General features: G+C 41.8%; 1 protein-coding gene across 5 annotated transcripts in view; it reads right to left on the minus strand.

Moving 5' to 3' along the window:
- Positions 1-17,228, minus strand: part of CNOT1 (CCR4-NOT transcription complex subunit 1) — a 112,752-nt gene that overhangs the window by 63,906 nt on the left and 31,618 nt on the right. For 4 of the 5 annotated variants that reach the window (XM_063140876.1, XM_063140874.1, XM_063140875.1 and 1 more), the window contains exons 9-16: positions 16,579-16,705; positions 14,181-14,291; positions 11,285-11,458; positions 10,205-10,332; positions 9,143-9,383; positions 5,465-5,584; positions 3,897-4,019; positions 3,497-3,648 (exon numbers count right to left, since the gene is read on the minus strand). In XM_063140876.1, the coding sequence (XP_062996946.1) occupies positions 3,497-3,648; positions 3,897-4,019; positions 5,465-5,584; positions 9,143-9,383; positions 10,205-10,332; positions 11,285-11,458; positions 14,181-14,291; positions 16,579-16,705 (1,176 nt within the window). The remainder of the gene's footprint in view (positions 1-3,496; positions 3,649-3,896; positions 4,020-5,464; positions 5,585-9,142; positions 9,384-10,204; positions 10,333-11,284; positions 11,459-14,180; positions 14,292-16,578; positions 16,706-17,228) is intronic. The other variant, XM_063140877.1, reaches the window with a different exon arrangement.

Consider the following 17,228-nt stretch of genomic DNA (forward strand, 5'->3'; position numbering starts at 1 on the left):
CCTAGATGAGGCATCTACACTCCAATGTTTCAGCCAGACAGAACATGTAGCCACAATGGACACTGCTATGGCTTGTGCTGAGAACCACAAGATTGCATCAGTGACAAAGGAAACTTTGGGGTCAATTTGAGGAGACCTGTGCAGCTGTACGATCTAAGCTCCTATTCTACAAAAGGTCTTTAACCTTTATCAGAGGGAGACCCTGGCAAAGAATGATGATGCAATTGAGGGCTTCATGGCCAAAGCTGCCACCTTGTGAGTCTTTCTGAAGGCCAAGGCAGAGTGCTGTCCCGAACTCTTTGAGGGCAGGATCACCATCAAGGGCATTAGCACCACAGAGGAGGGCTGCCACATGAATGTCAACGGGGGGGGGGGGGGCACCTTTAAATCCTCCACCACCTTTTTTGCTAAATAATAAAATTTCTGAGACGCACTGGCTCATTCTGCCTTAACCTCCTTGTCAAAGGGAGAAAAGACCCTCTTGGGTGTTCAGTTATGGAAATGCAGAGGCTCTACAGGAGAGTGGCTGATTTTCATGTGTAAAGGAATAAAGACCTTGTTATAAATAAGTCCAGCATTAGGTGTTTCCTCAATCTGGCTATGGTCTGAAAATTCCCCCTATTCCTCATCAGAGAACACATGAGAAAGTTAAGCTCTAGGACTATGCTGGGATGCAACATGCACCCTGGGAAGTGCAATGTGCTGGTGCATGGTTTGTCAAGAAACTAACTCACGTGGACCAGGATATTCAGCAGCCGGTTCTCTCTGAGGAATGGGGCTCCAAAAATCAGAGGAAAGACTGTGACTAACTATTTTGTTTGTTTTCTTTTCCTCAGGAGTGGGAATGAGGGAAGGAGAGAAGGGATGCCTTCAATTCCACTTGTGAGATCACCTGTCTATGCTCTCCGGCAGTTGATTAGTGATTTTATGGATAAATGGATCCTACAGATAGGCAGGCTGATGTTCCAGAAGGCCCAGTTCATATGACGGAGGGGCCCTGTGTTGATCGGTGCCTTTCCTTTGGCACAAAATGCCACATTGTGTTTTGTGCCAAGACTTCGTGGTGGTTTTCAGGAAGTCACTATGATGGTTAGGGAGGGCAAGGACGGACGCAATTGTAGAGCAGCAGACATCTATTCCCAATATCCAGAAATCACCCATTGGCTGCCAGGGTTAGCATTGCGTTCATATGAGCCCCTCATTCTTGGAGAAGAAATGCTCTCCCTGCGGACCCATGCCTTCGGAATAGGTGGAAGACATGAATGGAGCAATGCATGAAAGAAGATGCCTAAATTAAAAACCAAACCAAACCAAACCTTCCTTTTTGCCTTTGTTTCCATCAGAATAATGATTGGAGCAGGGGTAGGCAACCTTGGGTATTTCAGATGTTTGGGACTACAACCCTCCTAAGTCAAAAGAGAACCCTTGAAGGGAATGTTTGTTAGTGAGGCAAGATTGCAACCCAGATCTACTTCCTAGCAACATAAAACATTTCTGTGTGACATTTCTGGCCATTGTTCCTAGCAGAAAACTGAACTGAGACTGCCAGAAGGCTTCACTTTTTACCTCTTTGGGAAGGTCTGTGTCTGCTATCTCATCCACCCCAAACTGGACTCAAAACCAGAGAACTCACTACTGAAGTTCTCATGACTGCCAGGGAAGCTTCAAATCCCTACTTCATGGCTGTTTCAATGTAATTACTTAATTTTAACCTAAATTTAAATTTTACTGTTTTAACTCTATATTTTAATCTTATATCAATTTTGCTACGTGGTTTTATCCTGGTTGTGCTTTTTATACTGTATTTTGTAATTGTGCTTTTAACCTGTTGTTTTATTGTGGTTTTAATTTTTGTGAACCGCCCAGAGAGCTTCAGCTATTGGGAGGTATAAAAATATAATAAATAAATAAATAAATAAATAATTGTGGCAATGAAGTTTGGGTAACCATCACTATCTGAGAAGACTGCAGTAGCATTTAAGGCTGCAGCAGGTGCATCGTCTGGAATACTCTTAGTTCATCCAGTGGTGAGGTACAGTTTGGTGGCTGCTCAATTAGTGTTGTCCCAATTCACCCTTGCTTCTTTGTTACACAGATCGGGAAAGGAAACTAACAATGGGGAAAGGTTGTTTGTTCCTGTCAGAGATCTTCTGACAGTTCATGGGCTGACAGGCAAAAATCTGGAAGGGAATTCCAGCTCTGGTTTGTCCTGTGTTAGATTCTTCTCAGAAAGTTCCCCATCCTCAATGCAGGATAAGGTCTCATGTTTTGCTTTTCAGAGGGCCCTGAATTAATTCTCAGCAAGCCTTTCCCTGCTCCCCACAATCGGCTCAATTCAGAAGATACCAAAACCTCTGTACTCCCTCACAATCAAGTGATGCAGGAACTCCACTTTTGGCTGCTTCCTCACAAGGAAACATGGTTCTGTTGGCTCTCTGGGGAGGATAGTTTCTGCACCTCACATAAAGGGATCGGGTTCTTTCCCTGCATTGAGTGTCTATGCTTGAACCAGTGTAGAGCCCAGATGAGAAGGTGAAAACCAAAAAAATCCTTGCTTAACACAAAGACTGAACTTCCCAACCCAAAGGGGTGGGGAGAAGCAGAGAGACAAAAATTTGCTTAAAAAAGAAAAGCATTGTCTACCAAGGAAACGGGCATGGACCCTCAGGTACCTCGGCAGGCCCAGTAAAAGTCCTAAACAATCATATCCACTCAGCTCAATGCCATTTGCAAGCGGACAGTGCCTGCAATGGGCACAAGGCCTCCCTAAGTAAGGTTGCCACCATTATGTTCTTGCCCAGCAACAGCCTCTAAAAGAAAGCCAGTGCAGATGCACCCAGAGTAATGGAGCTGAGACAGGGGAAGCCTGTTTGCCTTGAGGAGCACAGGCCCGCCCGCCCGCCCGCCCCGCAAAGCAGGAATGCCATTGCCCTGCCCATCAGAATCTAAGCAAATTGGAAGACTTCTTCTAGAAACGCCAAAACCACCTCTCCTACTTTAACATACACCTTCTGGCAAACCAAAGTGTGCATGTGTACTATCAGCAGAGAAAACATAAATGTTGAAAAGTTTAAAAAACAAAGAGAAATGAAATAGTTCTTAAATACATTTTCAAATTTAACTAAATTGAATTCATACAGGCTTGAGCACTTTAACTTGAAAACCAATGCTGGGATATACAAAAGAACATTTGTGACTCACGTCTAGCTGCAGTTATCAGTTACTTACACACACACACACACGCCATTCTTATATGTTTCAGGTATGGAATATTTAGATGTATACAGTGCTTTTCCAATTTCCCATTTGATCATAGAAATACTTACACCAACCTTGAAAGATGGGACAGTTATAGATTTAGGGGAGGGGACAGTTGCTGAAAAATAGCAGCTTGCAAATGCTATGGCTGAGCCAAGCTCTGAACCACAGAGTTCCTGCCTTCTTAGCCACTAGTTCCTGAGCAGAGATCCTTTCACAGAAGATACGACCCGCTTACCCAGCACAAGCCTGAAGGCAAGCCAGCATAGTTGCCAATGTCTCTGGAGGAAGCTGAGCACTTTTGGGCTGGTCTTTCTCCGGGGCAAGGCCACCCAAGATAGAGGGACATCGTCTCTTTAAGAAAGTCATACAGGCTTGGATGAAGGGCTCCTAGGGAAGGAAAAACACAAGTCTCAGCAGGCTGCACACACCTACCAATATTTCAAAAATGTAAAATAATTTAAAGATAAGAAGTACTGGGTAATTATTAATTCAACATTTTCACTCAAGAGTGCATGCTGAAAGTTTTTTTTATATATATATATATATCAATTTCAGGGCAACAATACGTTTTTTTTGAAGAAGTGACTGTTACCACCAAAAAAGTTGCAGAAATAATTAAGAAAATCCTGCTTTACCCCATGCTCCCGAATTTTATCTGTGAGCCATTTGTCTAGTTTGAGGTATTCCCGTCGAGAGGCAAGTGCAGCAAGGTCAATAACAAAGGCAAATGGAGTACCATTTAGCAGCATTGACAACGCCTAAAGAAAAAGAGTTAGAAAACTGCTAGTCAAAGTATCAGGCTACGCTTCTCTTACCGCAGCACACCCCGCTCCCACCATATCTACATTAGCAGTTCCCAATATTCTTTCCTTCACACAGAAGGACAGCAACGGAAGCCAGTAAAATAGCTTCCAGGCATGGGAATTCTCGGCATATTCCTTCCTCTTTCAACTAAGGAACTAATGGGGCAGGAGACTGAGGACCACCGCAGGCACGGTAAGACTGCCGAAGGTGGAAGGGTGCCCAATAATGTGGCATTCCTGCTTGTCATGGCACACTGAACGAAAATACGGAGGATAATCCCCTCCCCTCCTTATGGCCACTACTGGGGCTATATCCATTGCGCACACATGGGACTACTTCTTCAGCCAGGCGTTATGGATGCTTCTATGGCTAGATGGAACTCCCATCTGGCCTAGAAACTACCCATGCAAGACTGGAGGAGCAGAGCTGGGCCTCAAGAAGAAGCCCACCTCACATACTGGTTTCCTGGGAACAGCCGCTCCTGTGGTTGGATTGAGCTCCTACAGGGGAGGGGCCATAGCTCAGTGTGACAGAGCACGTGTTTTGTACACAAATTGTCCCAGATTCTATCCCTGGCTTCTCCAGGTACTGCCTGAAACCAGGGGGGCTGCTGCCAGTCAGTGTCAGCAATACTGAGCTAGATGGGCCAATGGTCTGACTCAGTATAAGGTAGCTTCCTATGTACCACTGCTGAAAATCCACCCCCTCCCCTGCTCAGGAAATTTCAGAGGCATATAACTAGTACTATAATATGCCTCACTTACAAGATGCAGCAACCCACTGTACTCAATTGCTACATGGCCTCCATTCAGTTTAATGGGGTTTGCAAGGGGTTCCTGCACTAATTCTATAGAAACAGAGACTGTGCAGCCCTATAGAGCTTGAGATTGTATCCACTCTTGGCCAATAAGCTGGTACCATTTGGTGACAATACATCTTGCTTGAAACAAGAAGTGCTACTCTCAGCTAAACATGACCTAGTTCTTCTAATATTTTAACATGGAGACTGACCTGGTAGTGCCTAATAAAAGGTACAGGGTTATGATATTCAACACTACCAAAATCCTGCATGTTTCTCTACAATGCTGGAAGACACACATACAACAGCAGCATGAATGTGCCCCAATGCAACATCTCAGAAACTAAACAAGCCACAATCTATAGTTAAGTGCCTTAGTAGTTCTGTACATTAGGAAAAAATGTAACTATTGCAAGCTGCCTATTTAGCAACATAGCAAAACGCAAACTTTCCACACATGGCCTCTTAACTGTCCTTAGAACTAATAGGCCTTGTAATGTAATACTTAGCTTTTCTCTGCCCCACAAGCCCTAAGCCTGGAACCAATACCAATGCTAGTATCAATAAACAGATGGAATTGCAGTGTAAAATCAGACTCACCTTCAAGTCTTGGGCCACGTCTAGAATACGTGATAATTTTGCCTGGTCGTACTGTTCCCCTCTCATGTACCATTCTGCCATAGCATGCATGATGAGCTGACGAATGGAAGGAGATTGACCCTAAGGAAACATCTAAATTTCAGACTACTGTACAAATTACCTCCGCAATGAAAGGAGCAGCCTCAATAGCACATGCCAAGTGCCTTGCTTCTCCACAACACTGTGGCGGCAGGTCCAAATCTAGTTAAAGTGGTGGGGTGAGGAGAAAACATCAGTATTTCTTCCCACCACCACCACCACCACAATCCTAGTCACCTTGCTTCCCTCCCCCGCCTTGCGTACTTTGGATTCCCCAGCTCTTCCCCACCACAAAGCTGGCTTGGCCCTGCCCTTCGCCCCACTGCAGTAACAGTGTCCATCATTTCTCAGCTCTCAGGCAAGGGGCTTGGCTGGCTTCTCCAGACCTCTGCCAGTAATGCTGTTAAGGAGTGCTTGGCCTAACCCCACCTCCAACTCAGCTCCTTAAGGAGGAAGAGGAGATAATGGGGCTGTTCGCACAACACAACAGCTGTGGAGCATGTGGCCATTTTGAATGTGCAAACCCATTTGGGGCTTGTCATGTCGTGCAAGCTCAGCAAACATAGGTTATACAAGAGTTAAATAACCCTCACATAACGCAAGCACAACAGGTTCTCGTAATGTGACAAACCCACACGTCTGCACGCATATGAATTAGAAATGATAGGGACTGAAGTTCAGGCCTTTAGTAATTATCACCATTAAAGTACACCACTCACTGCCTTCTGTTGAATTCAACTATGGGTCTGTTCAGACAACACACTAAGTCATGGTTAGGCTGCTAACCCTTTTGCAGCAAATGGTTAATGAGTGTGTTTAAACAGTGGTTATGTTAGCCATCATGGTTAGGAATGATTCACATGACACAGTAAGTCATGGTTCAATGACACACTAAGCAATAATGTTTAGCTCAAAATGCCTAACCACTGTGCCTCAGCATGTTGTCTGAACAGGGTCTATGACCCATATTGCAAGAAACTAGTAATCACTTATCACAGGCAGAAATGTACAATTCTGAAGCCATGGGGGAAGAATCCTGAGGTTTTCCCAAGGGTTTTGGAAAAAAAAACCCGGAAATTTTTGGGGAAAGGGAAAAATAAACAATACTTATTTTTTTAGCACTATGTACAGATCTAAAGCCACTTTGTTGCTTTGGGATAGCATTCCCCAACCTGGTGTCCTGCAGGTGTTTTGTAGTCCAAAACACCTGGAGAGCATCAGGTAGGGGAAGGCTGCTTTACGAAAATAAATTACATTAGGTATAACTTGGTTTGCTCATAAAATTATTATTAAAAGTAAACTCAGTAAATTTGTAATTATTGTCTGAATAAAACCATGCTTTTACATTTAATATACCAAACATGACAATTTTATGAGCAAGCCAAGTAATACATAATAATTTTAGGTTCCTGTTTTGTGTCTGACCAGAAAGAACTTCGGCAAGTAGTCCTGAAACATCTAAATCATCCTAAAATCCAGAAGAAGCAGGAAGAACTGGAGGCAAAAGAAGACTTGTATACAGCACCTATTCCTGTTTCCAATGAAGTTTAGGGAAATTCCTAAACGTGTTTGTGGAATGGAGTTAGGGAAATCTGGTCTGAAGGTAAAGTACATCTGGTGTCAGTGGCAAGATAACCTGCAGTATTTTGTTCACATGTGAGTTTTGGATTAGAACTACGTTAATTGACTGCTAACGCATCTAACCAGAACAAGCCCAGAAAGCCAACATTCAAAAATAAAAAAAAATGTCAACACTGCACATTATTTTCTTTATGTATGGCCAACTCTTCTCACATGTTGGGAAACTGAGCATGACTTGGAGCATCCTAAACGTCTAGCAGTAAAAGATACATTAGATCAGTAATTTGAATGAACAGAATAACTATGCTAGGAATGTTGCATAGAGGGGTGGCTTTTTTATGGCTTCATTATTTTCAGAATTTTTATGTCACGCGTCTTCTATAAAAGCCTTATTACATAGTTTTAGAAGTCATTTGGGGAGTAGTAAAGGCTGCGTAGCAACATAAACACCTAAAATAAAACATTTCACATTCCCAAGCAGTTCAATGTTTCAGAAAAAAACAGGGAAAAAGTCCTCCCCCCCCAATTTCCCCGCACCTTTCACATCCCTAACCACAGGAAAGTGTGGGGAGCCCTACTAAAATAACTCTTCAACCCATCAATTCAGAAATACATTTACACATTCCTCTTTAAAGGAAGAATATTTACTGTATCCACTTTCTAGTATATGTATTGCCAAAGTGAACAAGTATTGCCTCCACTTTCAGTGGTAACAGCAGAGATGCTAAAGGTTTGACTAACCACAAATGTGCTTATTTGTTACATTCATATCCGCCCTGTCTTCCAAGGAGCCCAAGGTGACCGGTCCTCCTCCTCTCCATTTTATCACAACAATCATGTGAGGTATTTTAGGCTGGGAATCAGTGACATGCAATTTATTTATTAAAAATATTTTATACCCAGCCTTTCCATAAAGAGCTTTACTGGGACATGTAACAGTTCTACCCAAGGGAACAGTCAAATGGCAAGTGTGCCATGGCTATCAAAGAACTGCAATATCTAGCTAGCTTCTGACACAGTATCAGCTAGACCAACACTGTACCAATGCAGTCATCATATTGTAAGCACAGGATCCATAGCAAGAAAAGTCAAAAGACAGAACAGCTACAGAACACGTGTGTTGACACTCCGTACTCTTTTTCAAAGAGAAAAATACACCCCACCACTTCAACGTCAACAGCATTTAACAGCATATGCAGAGCTTTTTTCTTAACTGAGCCCAGAATAGATGTTTGTAAACGGATATTGTCTGTTCTTATGCTTTTTATGGTTTTAAATTTTGTATATTTGTTTTTGATGTTCACTGTTTAAAATTTTTGTAAACCACCCAGAGAGCTTCAGCTATGGGGTGGCGTATAAATATAATAAATAATAACAACAACAACAACAACAACTAGAGAAGCCCAGCCAGGCCCTTGGCTGCTCCTGGGTCAGTGAAATAAAGAGAGCTCAAAGTAATCATATTTATGCTGAACTCCTAGGATAGATTCCAAATGCGAGTTTACTGCCAGCCCCCACTGCTCCCAGTGCACTTAAGGCCCGTGCCGTTCATAGGCCTGATTAGTACTGCTGGGGGCAAGTGCCAAAGCTAGCAGAAATGCTAGTTTCTGGAAGAGTCAAGTCATTTCCACTAGTCTGGGCGCTTGCTCCTGGAAGAGTTAACTGCATCCGTGAATTGGCAGGACCGACGGAGCTGTCTGCATGTGGGAGGCTTCCACTGGATATAACCCTAAGGTGATATCCATGTTAATCCTACTTAGAGCAGACCCATTGAAATGGCTGGGACGTAAGTTAGATTAACACTGAATACAACCCCTAGACTTTGGTCACTCTCCCAATGACTTCACAAATGTAAAACAGTACTGGTAATACAACAGAACTTGAGGCACCTCTCATGGAGCAAATAATACATTTCTATTCCACCCTTCTTCCAAGGAGCAGAATCCAGTGCAAGGAGGGGCCACGGAAGCATCTAGTTTGGACTCTGCTGTCAATACAAGATCTTTGTAAAGCCCTTACCTGCCCATGCCATGCATAATGCAAGATGATGGCAGAGTTGGGGTGGTTGCCAAGGAAAATGGGCATAAGTGTGGAGATGAGTTCATGCCGCAAAGTATGCCAGGAAGTGTTGATTTGTAGTAAAGCTAACACCAACATATCGGGACAGTGCTTGATAGGGAAATTGAAGAGCTGCTTAACCTGTTCATACTGCCCCACCTCTGCCAGCCGCAGCAGGGATTCAATCAAGTCCAGGCTCTTCCTGATAAAAAAAAGGAAAAGGGGAGGAAACTCAAGAATGTTAATACGTTAACAGGATTCTGGTTTGATATCTGTGCTAGAACTGGCTAACATGGATATCAAATGAGACACTTCTAAACCTACAGAGACAACAAAAACATTTCCTTTAAAGCAGCATTCTCCAACCTTGTGTACTCCAGATGTGTTTGACTACTCATAGCTGGCTGTGGAATCATGGGTGTTGTAATCCAATTTATCTGGAGGACACCAGGTTAGGGAAAGCTGCTTTAAACCCTCTGCTTTTATATGTCTAAACTTTACTGGGATTGAGAACCTACGGCACAATGTTTAAAATAATGACATCTGGGGAAATAGGTAACTAAACTACACAACATGCATATAAATACAAGAGCAGAGCTGGGAGGAAACAAAAGGCCAAGTCCGCAGCAAAAAGCATAATCAGACATCCCAGTCTGGAGTATCTTAATGTATGTTCTTAATGCAGTTGTTAATGTTACTATCAATATGTATGCATTTGTGGATTAGCCAATGTATACAGGGTCCAAAGGGGGATGAAATGCATTCAGCCCCATCTGCTGAACTAGTTATCCATCCCTGATGCACACATATCCTTGCATGTGATGTGTGTGATTTGGTGATTCAAAACCTTCTTACCTAAAGGCTGTTTTCAGAAAAGCAATAAAGGAGTTCCAACCGTGAATACTCTAATAATTTCAAAATGCAGCAGCACTTGCACTGCCAAGAAAAATAAGAGCACTCTGGCTATGGAGTGGTATAGAAACGTAATAAGTAAACAAATAAATAAATAAAAATACTCTTTACCATGTGGCAATCTCTCGATTGTCATCCTCAGGTGGTGCTTTCAAGATATCTGTGGCAACAGTATGACAAGGGTAGTCAGCAAAACAGAAGATCTCTGGGTTAATGAGGGAATGCTGGATGAATGAGAGCTGCAAAAAAAACGACACCACTGGGTCTTTAGTCATGCTACACGTTCACCCTCTTTACCCTAAACAAAAACCTCCCCTCCCACTCTTATGCAGTTAAACTGCCTTTCCAGGTAATGTTTTAAATTTATTCTCCTGCTATGACAAATTCATCACTGCTGGCCATGCCCATCAGACTGCATTATCTGAGAAGAAAATCTCACAAAGGCAACTTCACAAATTTCAATTTCTAAAGCAAAATTCCACTGCCCACATATGGTAGCCAAGCTAAAGCCTAAAATCAGCACATAGATTTCAGCCTACCTGCATTTCATAGCCTAATCACTACCATTATAGTAACTGAAATGCTTTTAAACGATCTTAACTTCATTGTTACGTCCCTTCAGATTTGATAGCACATACCAGGCGGGTTTGCACATCATAATAAGCCACTGACCCACGGGACTCTGATACACATGCCAGACACCATTTTGAATATGCAAGCTGCAGGAGACTTGGGGGGGGAACAGCACTGCAGCTTGTTGTGTCGTGTGAATCTGACTGCTGTGAGTTATTTGACAGTTAAACAACCCTTGGGTTGTTCTAGGGTTATCTGAGGGTTGTTTAACCCAGAAATATCCCACAACGGGTTTGCATGACACAACAAGCTGCAGTGCACCCACCGCCACAGCTTGCATATTCAAAATGGCAGCCAGCACATGTCTTGGGGCAAATGAATTAATCCACTTTGGCTTACAGTGACATGTGAAGCAGATCGTCATCTTAATAAGCCTCAAATCCGAAGCTTTTAGAAAAATCTGAAAGATTGCTTTTTTTAGTTCTAGGATTCTTGCTGTTGTTGTTGTTATTTAAAGATTCATGAAATAACAAGGTAGATGTTATAACAAGGTACAGTCAATATTTTTAAGCCATAGGAACAAAAAGAAGAGAAAATCCTTAGCAGCTACTTATTTACCTGGCCTTCTGCGTGTTTCCAAGGTCTGTATATTAGGTCAACTGGGAAGCCTTCCAATCCTTTCAACCCTCTCTGGACACCATATACCACGATCTGCAAGCCTTTGCTATCCCGAATTTGAAATCCAGGGTGGTCCAATTCATAGGTTACTTCCTTGAAGTTCAAAGTTGGGTTCTGCAATGAGCAAAACAGATAACACTAATTTAATATACAGTGTTCCCCTTGCTTCCTCCAAGGAACGAAGCAACCACATTTGATGAACTATAGTTTTAAGTTGCTGGAATCTAAGTTTGGTCCAGCCACATTTACAGCTTCAGAGCCTCCATTACTGTTGGAAACGCTTATAGCAGTTGAACAGACATGTCAACCCATGATCCATATATATAAGTACTTCGTATCAATAAATAAACATGATACCCAAGGTCTAAGACGGGAATGGAATAGATAATTGGAGTGTCGTATTCTGCCTAGTCAACGGATTGTTGTCTTAGCCTGTATGTGAAGCTTCTACTGACCTTAGAGAACGCCTTATTCAGCAAAATGAATTGTTTCGCATTTATTGGACCCCACAAGGCCTTTTTAATAAGGGTTTGTCTAATTTGCATAATTGTTCCACCTAATGCTTCTTTTAATCATATGTTCTGGGAGGAGGTCATAATAAGGATAAACTTTGTATTGAAACAGTTTTTAATATGGAATAATGTACATGTCCTCCTAAACTACCTACCAGTTTCTTGGAAGTTAACACAGGGACAGCATAAATGGATTTTCCAAGCCTTATGACAGCTAAAAGATTGATATTACTACCCTGGAAGGAAAAACGTTCACTCCCTAGAATGCAATGGACTGAGGACTTAACGTTATCAAGAACAGGTGGTATATAGACATCACCTGTGAGTGGATAAATACATGAATATTTGGTCTGCTTTTCTTGAAACCTTTGCAAAACTCTCCCCCCATCTTTTTTTAATGAATGGTGCATCTGATGGGGGGAAATGACATTTCTATGCATGTAATGTTTGTTCTTTTTTCTCCTCACAATTTGTTTTCTGCTCTGTTTTGTTAATTTTACAAGAAAAAAACAAAAAAGCCTCATTAGTTCAATTAAGTATCAGTTACAATTTTACCTTTATATTCTGGTTCTACTCCTGCATGGGGTTTTATACACTACGCCAGAGGTATGCAACCTGGTACCCTTCAGATGTTTTGGGCTACAATCCCCATTATGAGCAACAAGCATGACCAATGGTCAGTGATTATGGAAGTTGTAGTTCAAAATATCTGGAGGATATGTCTACTGGACACCACAATGTCTCTTTATGACTGGCTAATTCAGGTAATTGCTGGCCTTGCAATGGAGCTTAATGCTTCTTTTAAACATGTGTTTTGGCAAGGTCTAGTAGTTGCCTCTTTTGGGAAGAGGTTATTATATGGATAGATTTTGTACTGGAACAGTCTTTCGTATTCGCTGATGCACATGGTCTTTTAAATTATTTACCTGTTTCATGGAAACTAGCAAATGGTCAGTGTAAATGGATTTTACACTGGAAGGATAAACACTCAGCTCCAACATAATGCAATGTTTTGAGGATCTTATAACACTTTCAACATTTTAATGTGTGGTATATAGACACCACCTTCAAATATATATTTATTTAGATATGTGGTCTGTTGTGGAAGCCAGCTATAATTGCTAGCAAGTTGTATTTTCATATATATCTATTCTCCTCATAGCTCCCTCATCATTACCCGTGGTTTGGGGGTGCAGATTCTGGTTTCTTTTCCTACAAATAAAATTCTTGAGAGCAAATAGACAGTCAAAGGAAATATTAAATATGAATAGGTTTCTATTCTTCATTTTCCAGGCATACAGCTATGGAGTTAGGGGCCTCTGTGGACTTCTGCACTCAGTCAGTCAGTCAGTCTCTCTCTCTCTCTCAGCCACACACACAAAGAGAGAGAGAGCATAATTAATGGACTGTGCTCAAGGTCAGGTCACTCCACTCTTCCCCCGCCCCTTGCAAGGTCTGGGTACTGGCTTTCACTTCCACCTCCCTCTCAACTCTTCTGCATGGAGATGTCTCTCTCTACAAAGCTGCCATTCACTCTGGATACAGTCTCACTTACCTCTTCCATCATTCTTTATCAGCGTGTGGTGCCCAGCTTCGGAACCGATGGCATTCTTGCCCCCATTATAGTATCAAGGCCACAGATAGACCCTGGGATGCTGCCTCCATTGCAAGAAAAATTAATCATCTTGCTCGCCGCTATACTAAGTGCTAGCACAACACTCCCTTGTGAAATTGAGAACACTGAAAAGATGTGTGATGCTCACTCTCTTCATGGTACGTTTAATCATTCTGCCAGTGTTGTTAAATTTCCCCAGTACTGTTCTACGTGAAGAAGACCAAAGCTAGACTGCATTGAACTAACTGAATATGAAGACGCAATCATTCTGTTACAATACAAGCAGCCTGTAGAATTCTGGTCAGGGAACAAGCCTAATATTTTCCTATTAAGAATACAATTTCCATAGACTTCTACTAGGTACCCAAAGTCTGAGGTATAGTGATGACAATCTAGAACTAAAGACATCTTTCCTTGGTTAAGTTGGCTATGTATTCAAATAGCATATAGAGTATGCCTGTAGAAAATATTTTGACCAGATCTTGAAAAACTAAACATACGTTACAAACAGATGCATCAAAAATCCACCACCAATGATCACTTCCAGCTGGATGCACAAACAACAAAACATACCCCTTTGTCAAACATGGTTGTGTACATGCTTTTCCTTCATAGAAGTGACATTCCTCTAGGAAATCCATCAAATGTGAAGCAGCCCTAGTTTCTGACAACACGTTTTTTCCAAAGTGCTATATTATGATCAACCTACCAGCTCCTTAAGCACATCAATCAGAACCTCTACATTCCAGGTATGGGTTTGCATTCCATCATTTTTATCCCTTCCATCACTCCAAATTCCACTTCCAGGAGCAGAGATGGACTGCAAATTAAACAGGTAAGTACAAGTTTACAAGATCTCTAGTGATATCAATTGTGTAAAGTGATGTAGGTGATTTATCAAGAAATAAGTTCAATTAAAAAAATAGAGTTTGAATTTACTATTCTCATACATTTATTACTGTAGAATAGATCATCTGTGGTCCAGAGGGCACTGCTCATTTTTCCTCCTAATATACACTTTCTATTACTGTGAACAATGTTCCTTTCTGTCCCATAGAGCAGAGACGCAGCCTTGGTTTTATTTTTGACTCTTCTCTCTCCTTTGTTCCTCATATTGAGGCTGTTACAAAGTCATGTCATTTTTTCCTCTATAACTTATCTAAAATCAGACTTTTGGACTGTTTCCTCTGCTTTGGTTATCTCTCGGCTCAACTACTGTAATCTTCCTCAATCTCACATTAGTTCTCTTGTTTCTGTCCAGCACTCTGCTGCCAAGTTCATTTACCCGGCCAACTGCTCTGACCGTGTCACTCCACTCTTGAAGTCCCTTCACTGGCTTCCTATCCCCTTCAGGATACAATACAAGCTCCTTGTCCTAAATGTTAAAGCACTACATGATTTAGCCCCTTATCTTTCTGCTCTTATCTCTCATTATACCCCTACCAGGGATCTTCACTCTTCAAATATCATGCTTCTGACCCGCCCGAGGATTGTCTGTTCTCTCGCTCAAATTTGTCCATTTTCTCTAGCTGCACCATATTCCTGGAACTGTCTTCTGGAGCATCTGTGGACTGCGAGTTCAAACTCAGTTTTTAAGGCTCAGTTGAATTTTTTTCTCTTTGCTTGAAAACCGGGTACCAATTTTGTCCCTTCCCTACTGTCCCTTTTTTTCTTTCTCAATTTTAACTTTTAAAATTTTATTTAATTTTATTTTACATTTCCAGATTGTAAGCCATTTGGGCAGGGAATTGTTTTATTATTTATTTATAAAGCACCATCTATTTTCATGGTGCTGTACAGAATAAAACAAAACCAGACAATCTGCCGTATGGCTCACAATCTAAAATCACTGTAACAGACAGGGGAGGGAGGGGGAAAACCAATAGGGGTAGGGACATTAAAACTAAATATAGACTAATATGACCACACTACGGTTAAAAAGCTTTCGAGAAAAGAAATGTTTTCAAGCGAGATTTAAAAACAGAAATTGACGTCGTGGTCCGCAAATGCACTGGAAGAGAATTCCAGGCGTAGGGGGCAGCGAGCGAGAATGGGTGAAGACGAGCGAGAGATGTGGAAACTCTTGGGCAGGTAAGAGACACGGTGTTGTTGGAGCGGAGGGCACGAGCAGGGCGATGGAGTGAAGTAAGGGACGAAAGGTAGGGAGGAGCCAGAACATGACAGGCTTCAAAAGGAAGAAGAAGAAGAAGCTTGTATTGGATTCTATAAGAGATAGGAATTATTTTGCTCTTTGTACAGTGGCATGTACATTTATGGCATTGTACGAAGAAGAAGAAGAAGAAGAAGAAGAAGAAGAAGAAGAAGAAGAAGAAGAAGAAGAAGAAGAAGAAGAAATCTGGATCCAGCCCTAAACAATTAAAAGAAACCTCTTCACTAACAGCTGAACTATGGAGCTCTCTGCCACAAGGAAAACTCTCCAGAAAAGACTTCAGTAATTTCCAAAGACTAATTAGGTATCAATAGAAAATGATGTCAGTAATTGCCAGTTGATTAAGCCAAACTCCACCTCCATCCACTCCCACTTTGTGACTGGCTCCAGCCTCGCACTACCATTTTATGTCTGGTGGGCTTCAATAATTTTGATCCTTCTCAAGTGGGCTCAGGGTGGGTGGGGAGTTTGAGAAACCCTTGTTCTACTGTACACAATTAACCTACATTAGTAGCAGCCTCTGTGGCAATAAGCAACATCAGTGGATTCTTCCGTATCAGGAAGAGGCTGGCATGAATTCCCAGCACTGACAGTGAGAACCTAGAACCCACTTCAACCAGGTGCTACACCTGGACCACAAAAGCTCTATAACGTCAGATGCCACAGGATTTGAACTGGAAGCCTTAGAATCATAGAAAAGCAGAGTTGGAAGGGGCCTACAAGGCCATCGAGTCCAACCCCGAGTCCAAGATCAGGTGCCAGCTCCCCACTCACTGCTGTAGACAGACAATCCCCACTTGAAGACATGTAACACATCAGTCACTCATTTTGCTCAGTAAAATTAAAAGTGACACCAAAACTCCTGGTGTAAACACTTGAATTTAACTCAGTTAATTCAAGTTAAATCACAGCATCACTGGCCATTTAGGATACTTACCTGTAAAGGAATGCCATCTGCCAATCCTGAGTGTGTCCGAGCCATCATTCCCAAAACCCTGGCAACCTGGGCAGCTGTGACCTCTCCAACTCCAAACTGTGTGATAATGTTGCGACATTCTTCCACACTAAAAATACATGTTTATTTTAATGAATTACATTTTAAACCACTCAGGAACTGAAGTTCTCTAAGCAGTGTACAAATTTAAAACATAAAATACAAGATAACAATAAAGCAAACCAGATAAAAGCAAAATTAAATCATCAGACAATGATTGTATTGTCTATTACATTGATGTTGTATTGCCCAGCAGACAATACAACATCAACAACAAAAAAGGTGGGCCCCCCGACTGTGGCATGATCTCCCCGACGAGGCTCGCCCAGCGCCAACACTGTTATCTTTCAGGCGCCAGGTCAAGACTTTTCTCTCCTCCCAGGAATTTAACAGCATTTAACACGAAGTTTATTTTTAACGGACCCCAGAACTGTTGTTTTTAAATGGATACTGTGGTTTTTATACTGTTGTTTTTATGTTTTTGGTGGTTTTAAATTTTGTATATTTTTAATGTTTACTGTTTTTAACTTTTGTAAACTGCCCAGAGCGCTTCAGCTATGGGGCGGTATATAAATGTAATAAATAAATAAATA

This window comes from Elgaria multicarinata, chromosome 14 (genome assembly GCF_023053635.1).
Source record: "Elgaria multicarinata webbii isolate HBS135686 ecotype San Diego chromosome 14, rElgMul1.1.pri, whole genome shotgun sequence".
In the NCBI taxonomy this organism is placed as follows: domain Eukaryota; kingdom Metazoa; phylum Chordata; class Lepidosauria; order Squamata; family Anguidae; genus Elgaria; species Elgaria multicarinata.